The 17,642-nt window shown below is 40.5% G+C and overlaps 1 protein-coding gene and 1 long non-coding RNA gene across 2 annotated transcripts in view; one reads left to right on the plus strand and one right to left on the minus strand.

Moving 5' to 3' along the window:
• Positions 1-821: 821 nt before the first annotated feature.
• Positions 822-14,290, minus strand: LOC139102942 (uncharacterized). The gene is made up of 6 exons (XR_011545799.1): positions 13,956-14,290; positions 13,645-13,748; positions 12,516-12,701; positions 9,908-10,071; positions 1,540-1,856; positions 822-1,331 (listed from the first exon to the last, which is right to left on the minus strand). It is a non-coding gene; the product is annotated as an uncharacterized lncRNA (long non-coding RNA).
• Positions 14,291-14,432: 142 nt separating this feature from the next.
• Tis11 (Tis11 zinc finger protein) overlaps positions 14,433-17,642 on the plus strand; it is a 29,243-nt gene continuing 26,033 nt past the window's right edge. The window contains exon 1 of the mRNA XM_070657154.1: positions 14,433-15,122. Within this exon, the coding sequence (XP_070513255.1) occupies positions 15,063-15,122 (60 nt within the window). The 5' untranslated portion in view covers positions 14,433-15,062. The remainder of the gene's footprint in view (positions 15,123-17,642) is intronic.

Consider the following 17,642-nt stretch of genomic DNA (forward strand, 5'->3'; position numbering starts at 1 on the left):
CTTTAAAACGATTTCTTCGATCAAAATCACTCGTTTTTATCGTGATACTTTACTCCAGCCACCTACATAGGGATGAAAGCCGCAGGTGCTGCGGTCTTAGCTAACCCCTCGTATCTATCCAATGGCGTGGCCAAAGGACCACGGTATTTCTATGGTAACGCGATTGATGACGGTTCGTGCATATAAAATCAAACAGAAAGAAAATGAAAGAAGAACCCTTATCCCCTATCCTTCTTTCTTTTTTTCTTTTTCATACATAATCAATTTAATCTCAAGCAGCGAAATGACGGTTAAGCTAATGTTTTAATCGTCGCATAATATTAAAATATATCTTTTAGATCGTAAAATTATAAACGATTACTTTTATTAATATTAAATATAATCAATAATTTTATAACATTAGTGTCGGTTAATTACTTGTCACAAAATTCTAACGGAGTAAAAATTAAAGTTGGTAAAAGTACGTATTTAAAAAAAATACATGATTTACTTCCGATGCTTGTGGAAAATTTTTAATCGGTCTCGATATTCCCTCCCTAGACTGCAGTCAAATATTATACTTCAAATCATACTTCAGACTGTTCCCCGAGTCAAGTTTATTTTCGTGCAAACATTTATTTCGGTCGCGGAGTTTGTCGCAAAGGGATCTATTTCAAAATACATCTACGCCCTTGCTAACGTCTTGCATGTTAGGGATAAGACGCATATGTATGCATCTCAACCGGATAATTATTGGCCGCCTAACGTCGCTTTCTATCGCTTTTACGCGCTAGTGATTTTTATCGCGATCTCATATTTTTAATTAGAGAAAAAGAAATGTGGTCGAACAACGTGCCTGCTTTATACGACTCGATTTTTTATAACTCGATAGCTCAATTGCGTATCCCTTGCAACACGAAGATAGATCGGTCTAAAGAATTCCGTGTCATAAAAGTCTTTCCCACGACCACAGCGTTCATCCAATGATCGTTGGATGGTTCATAGTTGCCTATGGGGGTGCGCAGGTCTGTTTTCACATGTGGTTCGCGCAAAAAAGTACCCCTAGGCGTTTACGTCTAACGACGAAGGCCGTTATGAGGTCACGGATCTACGCATCAGCTATCTTATTAAGCATTTATAATGAAATTTTGTTTTCAAAATTTTAGAAAAAAAAAAAAAGGGGAAAGAAAGAAAGAGAAGCCCTTTTTCTTCTGTTAAAATAAAATCTACAGAGCGTACAATAATTGTATATTATTATATCTTTATACAGATACCATTACCTCATAACGTTATAAATGTAAAACAGTTTTTCACTCACCGGTTCGATGCGCAGCGGCGGAGTTATGACGAAACTGTAACATACAAATAAATAATTTAAATTGTAGAGTTGTCCAGTTTAATATTAAAATTAAAGTTAGCTATTATATCTAAACGTCTAATAGATTCAATTTTTTTAAATTGTAAAAAATTTTTTTTTAATTATTGTTTCTAATTTTTATAAAAATAATCTTAATAAACAGCGAAAAACTGTTATTAAATAAATAAAAAAATAACCCTCACCTTAAAGTTGCTCCGCCGAAGCCTGATGCCTGTCTTAGGCCGCCTCCTCCTCTCAGGTGACTGAGATGTCGAATCCTCTCTCCACAAAAGTATCCTCGTGTACAAGACCCTCGTCGCAATCCAGGATAATAAAATATAATCGCGCGAATACGACACTCCCGAAACATACGCCCGACGAACTGGCTGCAGTTCGTTTAATAAATTACTTTTACGACTCGCGCGGATAATTAAATCCGCGCGACGCGGTGCGGCACTCCCGTTTTAATGATTATAATAATAATCAATTTCAAATCATAACGCCCGATTAAACGAAATTCCTGAAAAAGAAAAAAAAAATAAAATGGATTGCGGTAACGTCTAATAAGTTACACTGTATTGTCTCGATATAACTGTAACATGTAACGATCAAAGTGGAAGCGATGCTTTCGATTATGATTTTCTCCTCGTCGAAGCATCGTGCGATAAAAACTATTCCCGGCGAAATTAAATTACCGCGGACACGGAGGTAGTTACCTCGCACCGGAATTATCGCTTCATCCTCTTCTAATAATGATATTAATTTCCCGGCAATTTTTCCTCGATCATAACACCCTTGTCGTCCGCAAAACCAATGGACGATTTATTTGCTCCGAAAATTGCTACTAGGTAACCCATCTAGCGTGATCGTTATCCCATTTGGAGCTCGCGCGATCGAGAAGCCACGGCGGGTCCACGATAATCTCGCGATAAGGATCTCATTACGGGAGTGCAAAATTGCGAAGAAGACGGCGAACGAGATAGACGAAGGGTGCAGAAAAATAATCGAAAGGCCAAGCTTCTTTTTTCCCGCGACGGATTAAGGATATTACGCGTATTGCGGAGTTACGTGTTTCGCTCGCCTCATCAATTTTTCCTTTACATAAGCCGAATATTGTAGTAACGCGGAATTTTAATTACCTTAGATACTCGCCGTGATATTATAGTCAACCGAAGTCAGGCTCCGGCTTTCTCTACCTATTCCTCGCGAGATGTTAGCGACCGTTGAGTGTTTTACTCGCAATCTCCAACGCTATTGTATACTCAGACGTTGACGAAAATCGGTCCGCAAATCGCGCATCGTGCGGCAATAAGTGACGGTAGTCAATGTGAATACATCTTACGTAACGGCGTAATCTACGAGCAGCGGACATTAATTAGGCGAACAATTTCCGGTAATCATACGGTTTTTCCCGAGCGCCGTGACGATTTCTCTTTACGGAAGTACGCTCGCAACATGCGCGTGAGGATTAGACGGTGAGTTTTCTTGTTGGGGGATCGCGGAGGCGAGCTCGTCGTAAGAGACCGCTTATTATTGCGATCGGACCGCGCGCGACGAATCACGGATGCGACCACCGTTTATGAAAGGATATTGCCTGACGGAATCGATTTGGCGAGAACAGTGAATTAGCCATCGTGCGCCGGGCTTCGATCCTCGAAGCGGCACTTACGTAAAGATGAACAACCGTAGAGGGAAATAAGCCTTAATCGCGGTCATTCGTCAAAGCGTATATCGCTTTTAATTACGCGTAACTATCCGAAAGGAAAATTCCGAAACTATTCCGCTTGCTACTCGTCGGCGCACGCGAAGAGAGTCGAGAACGTAACTCGCGTACTATTCCCAAAATTAAATAATACACAAGTATTTAACAGCCACGTGTCCACGCGGAGATCCGCGAGTTGTGTTCCGCTCGACTACCGCAAAGGAATGCGGGACTCTCGACAACAAAGTTGCGCGCTAGGCCTTGAGCCGGGCGACTTTGTTTATCATTCCCACCCTCACCTCTACCCCAACGTACGCGGGTTAACGCGCTGTACGTAAAACTCGCGCGCCAAATATTACAACGAACATTATGTCGAATTCTGAAACAAAGTAAGCGTAAGTGAATGCGCGATCTATAACGTTTCGTTCTAATAAAAATAATACTATCGTTCCCGATACTAGTTACGAAGCGAGCGTGATAAGCCGTCGGTATAATTAGCGAATTCATTCTTTTCTCCTCGTACTCGCGAATATATGTGTCATCGATAAGTTTATCGCGTAGGTATAGTTCGTGCGATGCGTTAGTATAGTTTAAACGACACTCTGTATTCCGTCATACATATGTAACGTCAAGTTAACCCACATAACCCAGCGCATAGCTTTGTATAAAACTGCCGATTTTTCTTCTTCCTTTTTCTTTTATTTTTTTTTTTTTCTTTCTTTTTTCTTTTTCTTTCCTTCCTTTCCCACTCCGCATTGGATATGCGTATTTGACTTTTTAAACGGCGAAAGTATGCATTGACAATTCCCCGCCTCTTCTCGTTAAAAAAAGATGCCGCTCAGTGCGCGAAGCAATGATCGATACGGGGAATAATTCGATCGCTGTTTGCGTCGGAAACCGATGCGGCGACTCGCCGAGAAGCGGAATTCTAACTCGTCATTAAAGTCAATGAAGGGGAGCGCGTATTGTAATGTAATATTGCGACATGCGTACGGCGAGATAAAACTAAAAATTTTATTCAAAAATATCGTAAACACCGGTTCCATTAGAATATCTATGAAACGAAGCGCTTGGACTCGATTTTGTCAAAAGAATACCAAGGAATGAACATGAGCATGCTAATACACGACTGCTACGGATAACTGGCAGTATTGGTATCGATATAAAATTTTTTTTAGCTGGAATTAATCTGAGCCGAGCCTAAAGGGTGGTGGATCAAGAAGACGAGGGGGGAAGGAAGCGATGGGACTGTTCTCGCCCTCAGTTCTCGGCGGTTCTTACCGGCCGGCGCTTTGCATTACATTATTAACTATGGGTTTCCCGCGTGAGGATCGACGCGCATCACGATAGCGTCGTGCGTTAGCCGCCGGTCGCCGCGGCAAATGCAATATCTTTCTCTCCGTGTACATACGTACGTAGAAACGCGCGAGCAGATATCAGCGAGGCCACGGGGGTGTATTCACAGCCATGCATCGCGGGCCATAACATCTTCCAACCGCCACCGTAGCGGGGTCTACCCTCTTCATGCATCACGCATAAAATACATGTCGCCCGAAGCGCGTGTTCACTCTATCGTCAGAAATCACGCGACGCTGCCGCTTTCACGAGCCTGTCATATTCTAAGTACCGTCGTTAAAAATAATTTTTTAATTAAATGTTACGTGTCAACTATCTCGTGATAAATAAATTAAACTCAGGCGCCAAAAAAAAAAAAGAAATTAATTAAGCGTAAATGTAACGTCTGCAGAGTATCGCTACTGAGGGAATTGAAAAGCTGCAACAACATTTTGATAAAATTCAACGGTAAACATTGAGCAACGTTAAATCACGTTGAATAATAGATATTACTTAACGATAAACTTCTCATGCGCGACCAGGCCACGTCGTGTTACAGAATGCATAGTTTTTCAGCAAGAAATCGCGAGATTTAACGCTGTTACAGCCATGAACGTCGGGATGGAAGGCGTAATCAAAACTGCCCGCGGGACGAACGGCAAAAAGCTGAGAGCTTAAAACATCGCGTACAATGTGACCGGATAAATATCGCCGTGGTACGCCCGTCCGTAAAATCTTTAATCGGCTGCAAAGCGTAGCGGTATCTAATATACCTCTTGCGTCGCGCTATTATAATATTGTAATAGTGGCAGTGGAAGATGACGAGGTAACGCAGGCATGAACGCGGGTAAATATACCTTCTGATCGCGAACGTGCACACGTTCACGCTCGCGCTCGTTCCGTCGTTGCAGGCGGCACGCGATTAAAAAAAAATCGCAAAGGTCTGAGAAACAATTTATGTTAATGAAAGCCTCCTTTTCACTATGCGTCATTAGGTAGAACGGCGCGATTAACGTCGCAGGTTTAGGTCAATGTTACAGCAACGAGCGTGAATGGTCTCTTCGCAAATTGCTACAACGCGTTACTCGCTCCGTTAAAAAAAAAAAAATACTCGGCGAGGCGCTCGACTCATTCCCGTATCTAATCTCTTATCAACCCGATAACACAGATAGCGCCGCACGGGTTTCGTTCCGTACGATTTTAAAATATTCAAATTCTATGAAGCCGCCCGTCTCTTTAAATGCCGCGCGGGAAGGAACGAAGAAAAAGAAGCCGGTAACGAGCTTTACAACTGTACACTCTCGCTGCGTAAGGTTCCACCGGATATAAACAGAGGCAAAACTATCTTCGCGAGTGACTTTCACCCGATTGACTTTCCCTTTCTCTCTATGGCGCGAGTGGAGGTAATTGGACGCGCGGCTGACCGGCTTGCTCTTTCTGGCATCGGAAGAATCTGTTGGCCCACTTCCGGATCGCGCACGGCCGTCTCTCGACTGTTTACGCTCACGTGCTCGCGAATGATCCGCGAATTTAGAATTCGATAATTGACGCTGGAAAGCTTCAAACGTGCCTGCCCGCGTGTGCGTGTATATATGCATTAAATGTCAGAAAGATACTTTATTCCAACGTTCAACAAGCGTGCGCCTGCGATTAATCTCCCGGCCGTTTATTTTTGCTATTCGAAAGCTCTATCGCTACAAGTCTCACAGAAGTTACCGCATACGTTGTTCCATCATAAAATTATATAACGTTTGAGATATTTTAATGTATTTTTTTCTTTTTCGAAATAACCTGTCTTCATGTTTTTGTTTAAAACCGGTACTTAAAATTTTCTGTTAATTTTCATCATAAAAATTAAACTCTTAATCATGCCAGCGATTCAGATCAGATAAGACTATGTCGTTAAATAAAGATAAGACTATGCCAGATAAAACTCAGTAACTATAATTCTGTAACAAAAATAACTTTTATTGCTTAACTCGAGAAACGTTATCAATTATTAATCGATAATCCTCCTTTTTTTATTTTCCTAAGAATGAATAATTTCTTGCGTAATATTTGTGTATGTCTTCCTAGACTGTGTTAATTTTCTAGATATGTGTAATCTCGTGATATGCTCTCCGCGCAAGTAATATAAAAGATGACTAAAGATGTAATCACAACCAACATGCTTTATCATGCTTTATCAAAAAAAAAAAAAAAACCGTGTCATATTTCGAACGGAAATGATATGGTAAAATTTATTTATCAAAAAATATTAGAATTATGAATTTGATAAATGCAATTTACGAACATGATAAACGATCTTATTCTTTATAAATGTTTTTCTTTATTTCTTTTTCAAAAGTATTCGAAGGAAACTTTTTTAATAAAAATAATTGTGCGTGATTATAATTTTTCCAAAATATTTAAAAAAAAACCAAATATAGGAAACGTTAAAGAATTTATCTCGCATGCACATCGAATGTGACACCACTAGAAACGTGTGTGAATAAATATCACACTAGCCGGGTATTATAATGTACTAAAAACCGGTTTAAAATATATTCATTAACGCTAGAGTTAATAACAACAAGAATTTTAATTAATAGTTCTCTCGAGGCATGTAATATGTTTACTTCTTATGATCAAAGTATGCATCAAAGTATATTATATTTCACATTATAATGATAAATTACTTGTAAATAATAAAATTCTACATTTCTACAATAAGCATATATTTTTCGCATAAAACTATTTCCTATAACGTCAACGCAAACTTGTAATATGATGTAAATAAAATTAATGATGTCATTTCAATATTATATTGCGTCAGCACTCTGATTGATTGAACAAGTATTTCAAATTACTTATTACTGCTTTTTGAGTTAAAATCGTATTGATATATGAAAAGAATATTGCAATATATATCGCATATAAAATATTATTCAAAAATTATATGTAACCGTGCAAATAAACGTGTTTTTCTATCGAAAAGGAAACGACAGATTGCAGACAAGAATAGCCACAAGTGCTAATAATGGATCACGTTAATTATTAATGCAAAGCGCTTAAGTCAGTTGCCCTTATGGGCTATTTTAATACGCGAGGCCTGTTTTCGTCTATGCCTTTCGACCATTTCCGCCCCCCAAATTAGAACCGCCAATAAACGCGCGGTCCAATAGAGGTTCCGTTGTTTGATCAAGTGCACACCAGATCGTCTATCTCAATCTAACTCTCTATATCTGTCGTTCGTTCCTTCCCGTTCTAACGTAGAGACATACGAGTCGAAAGCCTCGAAACACTGAGTGCACAACCGTGAAAAAAAAAAAGAAAAAAAAGAAAAAAACCGACAATTCGAGATGGTTAAACATGAGCTGTCCCGCGAACGTTGCAAGTGCTAATGAATGATGCGGATGGTGCTGCATCATGCAACGGGTTCTTTCAAAGAGAACGGAGACGCGAGTTTGAAGTTCGTGAAGGAAAAAAGGGCAGTAGAATGGAAAGAACCGATAGAAGTCAGAAAAAAAGGATGTGGGAGGGTCTTATGGTAATATCCAAAACCTCTCGGTAGATATTTTATGTTAATACTCGAACGTGAACTTTGCATCGACTACTGCGTCTGATTTTTTATTCATTTATTTTTTTTTTTTTACTCGTGCTTCACCTACGTTTAACTGTGTGTTAAAATATATGATATCGTTAAATATTCAACGTCATATTTAGCAATGAACGCTCTGGTTATTTAAATTACGAATTTTCATAATTATCTAGACGTTCGTAAAGTTTACTTGTTTGAAAACCTACTTAATATTTGTCATCTTATTGCATAACGATAAACTCCATTAAAATGACCCTTTTTGCAAGATGCGCGTACATTACAGGGACAAAAGTCAATAGACGTGACGACCCATGCCGGCGTATTGGATAGAAGGAAAACCTTGCGGCTGCGCTAAGTTCGCGTTGCGTTTGCGTGCTGTAGCGATAGGCGGTCTCTTCGAGTGCGAAACCATTGTCGCCGGTAGGAAAACGAGAGAGTCACGCGTATACGTACACGTCGCTGATATAAGTGCCGTTCGTTAGTCGCTGCAGCTCAAAGTGCAATGACTTTTAGAGCCTTACGCGATACCTTACACCGATCATTCGTTGCAACGCGATATGACGATAGACGTCCTACCAAAAACATTTATCTGCATCTCGTCTAACGACAAAGAATTTGTTTTAAACTTTACTCGCTATAATTTACTCGCTGATTTAAGTAAATTATTAATGTTGAAATAATGATACTTAAAAAAAATACAGTATTTTATTCGGCGCACGTGTATGATGTATAGCGTAAAATCAGCCATTCACCAAGCCGTATTGTGGCTTGGTGAAATAGAATAATGGCATTTAGTCCTAACCAACATTACTGATGCAGGCGGTCATTAACCCATTGGCATCAATGAGCGGAATAATCCGCGCTCGCGAGTCTGTCCGTGCCATCGAAACGCATTACGTCGGATGAAACCGTTTTGATTGTTGCAAACAAATTGTTTCTAATGCATAATTACCGTTTCTAATCCTTGCGTAAATTAAATAAGATTTAACGTAAAAATAAATTATTAATTATTAATTTTTTTCTAAATAAATTTCGTTAACTTAAATCGTTCTTTTCTCGATCGTGTTTCAACAGTACGTAGGTCATGATGCTAAAATTTCATTTATCGACTATCATATATAAGAAAAAAAATAAAATAAAATAAAAGTGTCAAACGTACAATTGTAAGCCTATACTCCGTGCAACAGGAGAAATTATAGCGATTTATGCAACCCTCACGATTGTCGTTACTGTAAGATTAATGTGAAATGTGAAAGTTCCAATCGGAGTGGCGCCTGGCCACGGAAATACTGGAGGATAAGAAAGTAAGAGCGTGAACTGCAGTGTACGTAAGCACGTATACGCACAATACGCACCATTACTGGGTACGGATGGTGTGCGAGCGCGTGCTATGTCTACTAAGTAAATTATGTAAAGATGTAAAATTACTATGTAAAGCATATGCTACAACGACACGTAATGATAAATGTTTCGAAAAAGTATGTCAAGAGGCGCTATTAAACTTATGCGCTTACGATGCAGATAAATGTTATTGGTTTGCTTGTCATTCTGGGTAATTCTCAATTTCCTCACTTCCCAATAGCATTGTGACATTAGCATTACGTAAAAATATCGTCGTTATTCGCACGCACTGACATTTCTAAATGTGCGATATTAAAATTAAGTCGTTAAACTGTGCTGCGTCGAATAGATGTAAATCAAAATCAAAGATTTTAAGCTTGGCTAGCTCGATGTTACTTGTACGTATATCTGAGAAGAATCGCGTGTGTTTCGTTTCAAGTAGAGCTTTACGAGGTACTGTCGCGGCGTGGGAGAAGAAACCAATAACGCGCCAATAACGACAACTTTTTTCGCAAAACAGACTCTAGAAGAGCTACCATAAGCCGGTACAGCATGAGCCGTCATTCCGCTCGGTCCGGTTTAGCCGCGTGCATTTACCCGTGTCGTTACATACCTGCTTTCCTGCCTGCCATTACCTTGGCCTTTGCGATTCCCAGAACGATTTCTGCACCGATCTATCGATTTGAGATCTACGCAGGTATCATGGGCATGACGAAGAGACGCCAAAGGTATCAGTCAGAAGGTTTGCTTAAGAGGGTACTTCAGCTGAGTTTTTACCTGAAAAATAAACCATATTTCAAAAATGTAAGATTAACTGTTTTCCAAGTTGCTTCTTATAAAGCTTATGTATTGTATAAATTAAAACATTTATGGCGCATAACAAAGAAACATTTTTAATAAGAGAATATGTCGATAGCATTTTCGATAACCATAATCAGCTTTAATCGCGCGAATGATTCAGACGTTAGTTATATTAATAAGTCTTTTGATGTCGCGCCTACACGACTAAACTATGATGTATAATAGACTGCAACATGATGCAGAATCAACGCTGATTAATACCACGACAGCTTCTTCTGCACCTCGCTCTGACATTTTCATCGTGACATTTTAGTCTGTAATTCTCCAATTACATAACAAATTTTTATCGCAGCCACGATATTTTTTTTATATATCTCACGTTTTTCGCGTTTTTTTTCACAAAGAATAGAGAAGAATAAAATTAAATTTAAATTTTAGCTTCAACTTTCTTCTAAGTTGTAGGAAAAGAGAAAAAAAAAGCTATAAACTTCCTATACATATTACATCAAAAATGGTCAAAGAAAAAGCTGAAAGAACCTTCACATTGTTCTCGAGAATAATAAAAGTAAAAGAAACTGAAAAACGCATGAACAAAAAACCGTAAAATCCTAACATTAAACTCTGATGTTTAAACATTTGTATTCCGTCGACATTATCGTAAATTTTCTTTAACTCATAATTCGTTCTGACTCACACCCGTGACGTACATTCAACTAAATGACGTTATCAACCCTGTGCGGTGAAAATTCGAATGACGTTCAGTTTTTTAAATGCGTCATTACTGTATTCATGCAAGAATGCAGACCATGACGTCAACGAAAGAGCAAGCGAGAAGAAAAAGCGCAGTGTCTTAACGTGATGCTTCAAAGAAAGATTCAACGCAAAAAAAATCATATGATGTCACGAGACTCGATGAAAGGTATTTCCACATGTTACTGCTTCGAATACTGTTAAATTTATCCAATTAAATTAAAAGAAAGAAGATTAACAAATTAATTTAAAATTGCTCGCCAGATTGTACATAGTTTAATAAAATTAAATACAATCGTTCTCGCTGCCTGTTTCTCTTCGCACACTTCTTTCGCTGTCGGAGATATTACGAACGTACAAGAGATGCAAAGTTGCAAGAAAAGTTCCTGGTTAAGCACAACGTTGCTCTGCGTAACACATGTCACATCCGTGCGCATTTCACGTGCTCTCCCGCAATAATGAATACATACGCTGCGCACGTGACGGATACTTGCCGCTATCTTTCCCTTTATTTTTCTCTATTCTTTATACCGAACATCCGCAAATGAAAAAAATTTCGACATTTTCTCTTTTTGATAGTTCTTAGAACACGTGTCAAAGCTGCAAAGCTGTCCTAACATTGTAATGTCTTTGTATGGATACAACTTCTACATTTTTAATTTTATATTCTATACTTTAAGAACCCATAGAAGCTAAAAAGGAAGTAACCGTTCCTTTGTACAATCTTATAGTCATTCTACAGCCAACTAGTTTACCTGAAGTGCTTTATCTTCGACAATTACATTCATTCAAAAATGTTCAACAATAAGATGCATATCTTTTCGCTTACGTCATTAATACATGATTAAGTTGTATACCTAAAGAATACGAATACGTACAAAGACTATTTCATGACGACAATCTTATAGTTATTAAAATATTAAAATTATCTATAAAAAATTTAATTATTTGAGCTTAATAACCGAGGCTGAAAAAATTGATATATGTTATAAAAAAAAACAAAATGACAATTAACGGGGAAAAAATTGCAAGAAATTATTGTACATCTTATCAAGTTTCAAATTTCACGCTCAATCATACACGGCTTATAAACCTATCGCAGAAATGGGAGTGCCGCTCTCTTTCTCTCTTGTACTCTCATGTATACTTCTCACAAAGAACCCGCATACCCCAGGGTGATATCTCTGAATACAGTTCGGCCACCATGACGGAAACTGACTCCCATTAGATGTTATATTTAGTACCATGAGAATCTGTTCGGGGTTGAAAACACCTCCCCATGAGATTCGACAGTTCACCCTCATAGACCCGTATGTTACATCGTGTATCATGACACTCCCTAATTAGACAGCGAGTCAAACTTCTCAGTAGCTACCACATATGGTCAATTATATATGAAGCAATAAAATAGTCGAGTCTTACCGCGTGATTAATACATTGATATCGTTAACTAATTATCGTATTGAGCTTTTAAGTTTTTATAAAAGGAGTGAGAATCACGGTGGCCGACGTATCAGTTAAACGTTACACAGTAAATCATTTTTGTTAGACAAAAAGTCTCTGTTAATCCTGAAAATAATAATTAATTGTGATCAAGATAATTTTTCTTAATAACTCATACATCATTTTTTTATCTGAAGTGGCTCTTTCTTTTATCATTCATTGCTTACTTTGTAATAAAAAATTTTCCATTGTCGGGAAGAATTTCAATCAGGATTTGACATTGGACCGCTGTGAAATCGGCAGGAGTCTCACTTCCTACTCTTGCGACCTCGTGGCAGCCAAACTTCCGGCTTTCCCTTCGCGAAATGTCACTTCCTTCTTCGATTAACAGCGCTGCTGGTACGTGTGAAATTCTGTAAAAACGTTTGTTCCTGTTTTACACGCCCAAGGAAAAGAAAAAAAAGAAATAGCCGATTATAATTAACTCGACCAGATACGTGACATTCTTCCTAAATCAATAAATACATTTTTGTCTCACGTGTCACGTTATACGCATTTCTATAATTAAACGCGAAAATTACATATAAAACACGCTGATAACAGAATCAAGTCAACTTTACGCGGCAGCTGACATTAATAATTTTTGAAAAGACATTCTTGAAAAGATTTCCTATACACAAGTTGCAGTCGACGCCGATTATTATGCGTACGTCATATAAAAGTTTCATTTACATTTCTATGTTATTAACATAACGTAAAAGATAATGAATCGAATCGTTATTAAATTACGAACAATTGCTGGCGGCGCAATTTACGTTTGTGGTCGGAAAATCGTAACGGTGAATCGCAGTACAAAAAATTATAACAAACGTAGACAGTTACTGCTTAGAATCTTGCGGTCTACGTCGCAGGTGAATAAAAGCATGAATTTCATTCATGCTGTTTGACCGCTGGAATGTGTTCGAGTTGTCGGGCGATTGAGAGAGCAGTATCTGGAGTTATAGTTTTGCTTTCGGAGCAATAGAGGAGGAAGAAAACGGTCTTCTGTATCTGTATTCAACGCGTACTCATTTTCTCCCGCTGAGTCTTTGCAGTAACGACTAAATAACGACGATCTGGAAATTGATCGTGCAAGTTTTTGCCGACGTGTGTAAGACAAATATCATTATTTAGCTACGTGATATCTCGGACCGTTACCGGCGTACACAACGATTCTACCTACGATATTGTCAGTTGAAAAGGAAAAAGAAAAGGATATCGCAATGGTTGATTTTGCGGTCGCATTAATAAACGGACGTTCCTTTCGGACTGTATCATCGCTGATTCAACGTTATTACTTTCGTCTTTTTTTCTTACATTTGATATGATAAAATGCCGATTACGCTCGTTCATAACTCGTACAATATGCGCCGCGATGTTCCTGCGAGTCCGTCCCTTTCGCGAAGGATCCCAGCACTTCCCTGAAACGTAACGTTTTTACAACGAGGTCGTCGGAATCTCAATAAAAAGTTGTTAGTTTCTTTGTAACGTCCTATTACGCCGTTACGATCCTATTATCGTTTTCTGCAGAAAGACTGGCGTAACTCGCGCTCTCGCCGTTCTGCCCCGCTAATCGTCATGTAGGGCAAAAAGAATCGGCAATATTTAAGTCGCACGGGATACTCTACCTTGCGCGGGGAGGAGGAGGGGCCGGCTTCGTCGCTCGATGAGAGAACGCACGGCATCGCCATTACGTGCATACCCGGATCCCCGCGTCTCGGCGAGATTCAGTTCTGGATCAAGACGAGGCTTCACGCTGCGGAGGGATGCGACCCCGAATCCTGGCCAATGGGGGAGCTCAGGATCGGGTGGTAGGAACGGCGCGATACGGTGGATGAGGCTTGGTAGATGGAAAATTGAAAGCCGACCGGCGTACCTTACTTCGCGTCAGCCGTACGAGCAGTGCAAGCTAGTGCGAAGCGGCCCAGCTCCCCCACCATCGGTCACGTGACCGTCGAGCCGGGCCGTGATTGGCCGGCGCCTCTGCAGCGCAGAGAGCCCCCGGCCGCCCGGCCAGTCGAGCCTGCGACCTGCGTGACTTTGCTCGGAGTACTAGCTGCGACTTTCAGTCGGCTCTCAGTCAGCTTCGGGAGGCTCTGTCTTAAACGTGAAACTACGGTGAGATATACCGGAACGCACGCACTCTCCCCGGTAAGAATCTTCTCCTCACCGTAAGACGGGCGACGAACAAAAGTGTCAAGTTCTAGTTATTTCGATACGAAAGAGTCGTCTACTGATTTGTACGCGACGACGATCGACGGGACGGGCCGTGATATTTGACAACACGCGAGGAGACGGAGCTTATCGGAAGGTCGGCACGGAAAGGGAGAAACGGAGAGGCAAACGGAAAGAGCCGGTCAAGCCGTGCCAGAGAAGCACAGACCTCGAGAAGGCGTACACACTCGCGTTCGGGCGCGTTCGTTCTTTTTTATCGCTGCTCCGGGGACACGTGTCGACCGGGACACGTCCTGCTTCTTAACGCGTGGGTGCTTCAGATGCGAGCTACGACGGCGACGTTCGCGTACGGTCGCAGTGGCAGTTTTATTGTGTTCTGAGGAGTTTTGTTTCCTTCCCCTCACCCCGCCGTCTCCCGCGCGCAACCGCCGACGCGATTCCTCGCTTCGTTTCTTTTTTTCGCCGCCGCCACCGTCGCCGAGGGACGTGAACAGGAGAGAAAAGGATCGGACAAACGGGCTCTGAGTACTAAGTGTGTTTTTGTGCGACACCTGAGGAACATGTCGACCGCCGTCATGAGTAACACCTCCATCTTCGAGTGCAGCGAGCATCTCTTTAAGGTAAGACTATGCCTCATTTATTCCGATCTACGCTCCCGCGCGTTATTTACAACTTGTTATCGCGCGTCGCTGCCCGAGTCACTTCAACGGTCACCGATAAGCAGATTTTATTTTTCTTTTCCCCGATTATTATTCGAAACATTTGCGCGTGCTTGATAACAATGTGCACAAAGAAACGACGACGTAGACATTTCGCCACGCTAGGCTCTCGTATTGTAAACGTTGACCCTTGAAGGGTACTGGATAGAATATTTTGCAATACCGAAGGATATAAATATAACTAGGACTCCCTACTGGACTTTTTTTTTTTTCTCTTTTTTTTTTCTTTCGAAAATTCTCTTTGATGTATTATTCTTCGCTTTGTCCCACGTGCCGTTCCATTTGAGAGTAGCTTGCAGCCGGATATCCGCAGGTAGATTTTTCTACTCCGGCAGGTATACATTGGACGAGCAACAAATGCGAATTTCAGCAAAACATGCATTGGCTCGCTCGGCAGAACTTGGTGTAGAAAGAAATTTAGTTGAATAAGCCATATCTCGCATTGATTTGCTCGCACGCATATATTTTCGAAAAGAAAAAGAGACAAAGAGATGGAGAGAAAGAAAAAGTAGATGGCTCGGTTTTGTCGTGCGATTTATAAATTATTATCAAGTAGAATTTTGCAGAAAAAAAAACATTTTTTTCAAATCAATCGTTTTCAGTTAAATTATTTTAATATAAAAAAATAAACTTGCTTTTTTCGGAGCTAAAAATTTTCACCGTTAAAAAAAGAAAAACTTTTTTAATTTTACACGTACGCTTATTGATCGTAAATTCTCACAATTTTTTTTTTCCTTTTTTTTCTTTCTTTTTTGGGATTGAAGGGCCGATCGTAGCCAGTCCTTCCGCACGCGTGTAATTATACGAACCGCGTCGATCTATCGATCTTTTTCTAATGTTTTATTTTCGCGGGAGATTATTTCACGCGATGAGGAGCGAAGATAACCGCCGACGGGATATTAAAATCCTTGATCGTATCGTTTCGGAACGATGTTCCCGGGTGAGTGAATCTCGAGCTCCATGTCGCACCGTCATTTGCGTTTTCTGAGGGGAGGGGCAGGAGGCCGCGACACGCGCGATTTCAGATCTTACCGTGACACGGGAACAAACGCTCGTAACCCGAGATAGAGCGTGGGCATGCGAGCGGGAAAAATATCGGGCAACGGGTGACTGGATCGAGAATGGAGAACCTTAGAGCGCCAACGCTCGCCTATGTTTGTGTGCCTAATAGGCGCTGCGCCGCTAGAAACAGCAAGAAAATATCGACATTTAGAAAGCGAAAGAAATTTTCTCCGGGATATCGGCAGGTGTATCGTGATTTGAAACGCGACGCTTATTGACCGCCGGTGGTTTCTCGATGTATAAATCGTTTTTTCCAACCTCGTCGTACCCCTCCGCCTTGCGACATCCCGGGTGTTGCCGACAATTGCACCGCATTATCAATCGCGAGACGAAACGCCGAAGTACCCGGTGGTACAGGATTTCGCAACGGATAATTCACGAACCTCTAAATCGGGGACCGCGGTTGCCTAATCGCAAATACGTTTTTGATCAACGCTTGGACGCCGTTATCGGAATTGTCTCATAAGTTAAATAGAGATGACAAATTACATGTACGATGTATTCGAAAATTTATCGTGTTAAAATTTTCTTATCAGTTTATTAGTATTATCTTGTCAGATATGCATAATCTGGAAGTATCAATATTTTTAACGGATATATATCGATCGCTATCTGCATTCGAATTGTAATGCGATACAATAGCGAGTGTTTTTCGAGAGTTTTCTTTGCCGATTCAAGTGTTTTCTCGATCATTTTAAATGACAAGTTCACGAGGTCCGTTCTCGAGCAGCAAATTAAAAAAAAAAAAAAACACTGTTGGAAAAATAGTCGAAACGCGATTGTTGAATTTACCGTTTGAACGCAGGGCGCATACGTGATTCGAGGTGTCGGCGAGTTGAATTTAATTTGAGGGGCTCGCGAATTTATTACTACCCGGCGAGATCGAAACCAAATCGTCAGTCGAATGTTATTAACAGTAATCGCTACCAGTCACGCGCCGTATTCTCCGTTTCGCGTCGATAAGTCGAAAGGCCTTCATCATTCGGCCGGGCGGTCGCGCGTTCTCGCACGACGTAAATAAAAGGCCATCGCGAGTCGAGCTAGAGGAGACTCTCACCTTAGAGAGAACTAGGCACAACACTCTCTTTGGTTTCTCCTCCGATGAGTGAATTTCTCTGTGTGACGGCGAAGTCAGTCCTTCTCGTCGAGTCTCACTACCGCCTCTCGTCGATTTAAAAAGAAATGCAGAGTAAAGGCAATTTCTTCGATTTCGTACATCGCTTCGACGCACGTCGACGCGACATTGTTACGAGTCCGCTAACGAGCGGATGGTTTCTCTGAAAATAAAATTAATAAAGAAAATAGAGAACCGTGTTCTTGATCCGCAAATAAGGTATTATTTCAATGTCGTATTACGTG

Source organism: Cardiocondyla obscurior, linkage group LG05, assembly GCF_019399895.1.
Source record: "Cardiocondyla obscurior isolate alpha-2009 linkage group LG05, Cobs3.1, whole genome shotgun sequence".
In the NCBI taxonomy this organism is placed as follows: domain Eukaryota; kingdom Metazoa; phylum Arthropoda; class Insecta; order Hymenoptera; family Formicidae; genus Cardiocondyla; species Cardiocondyla obscurior.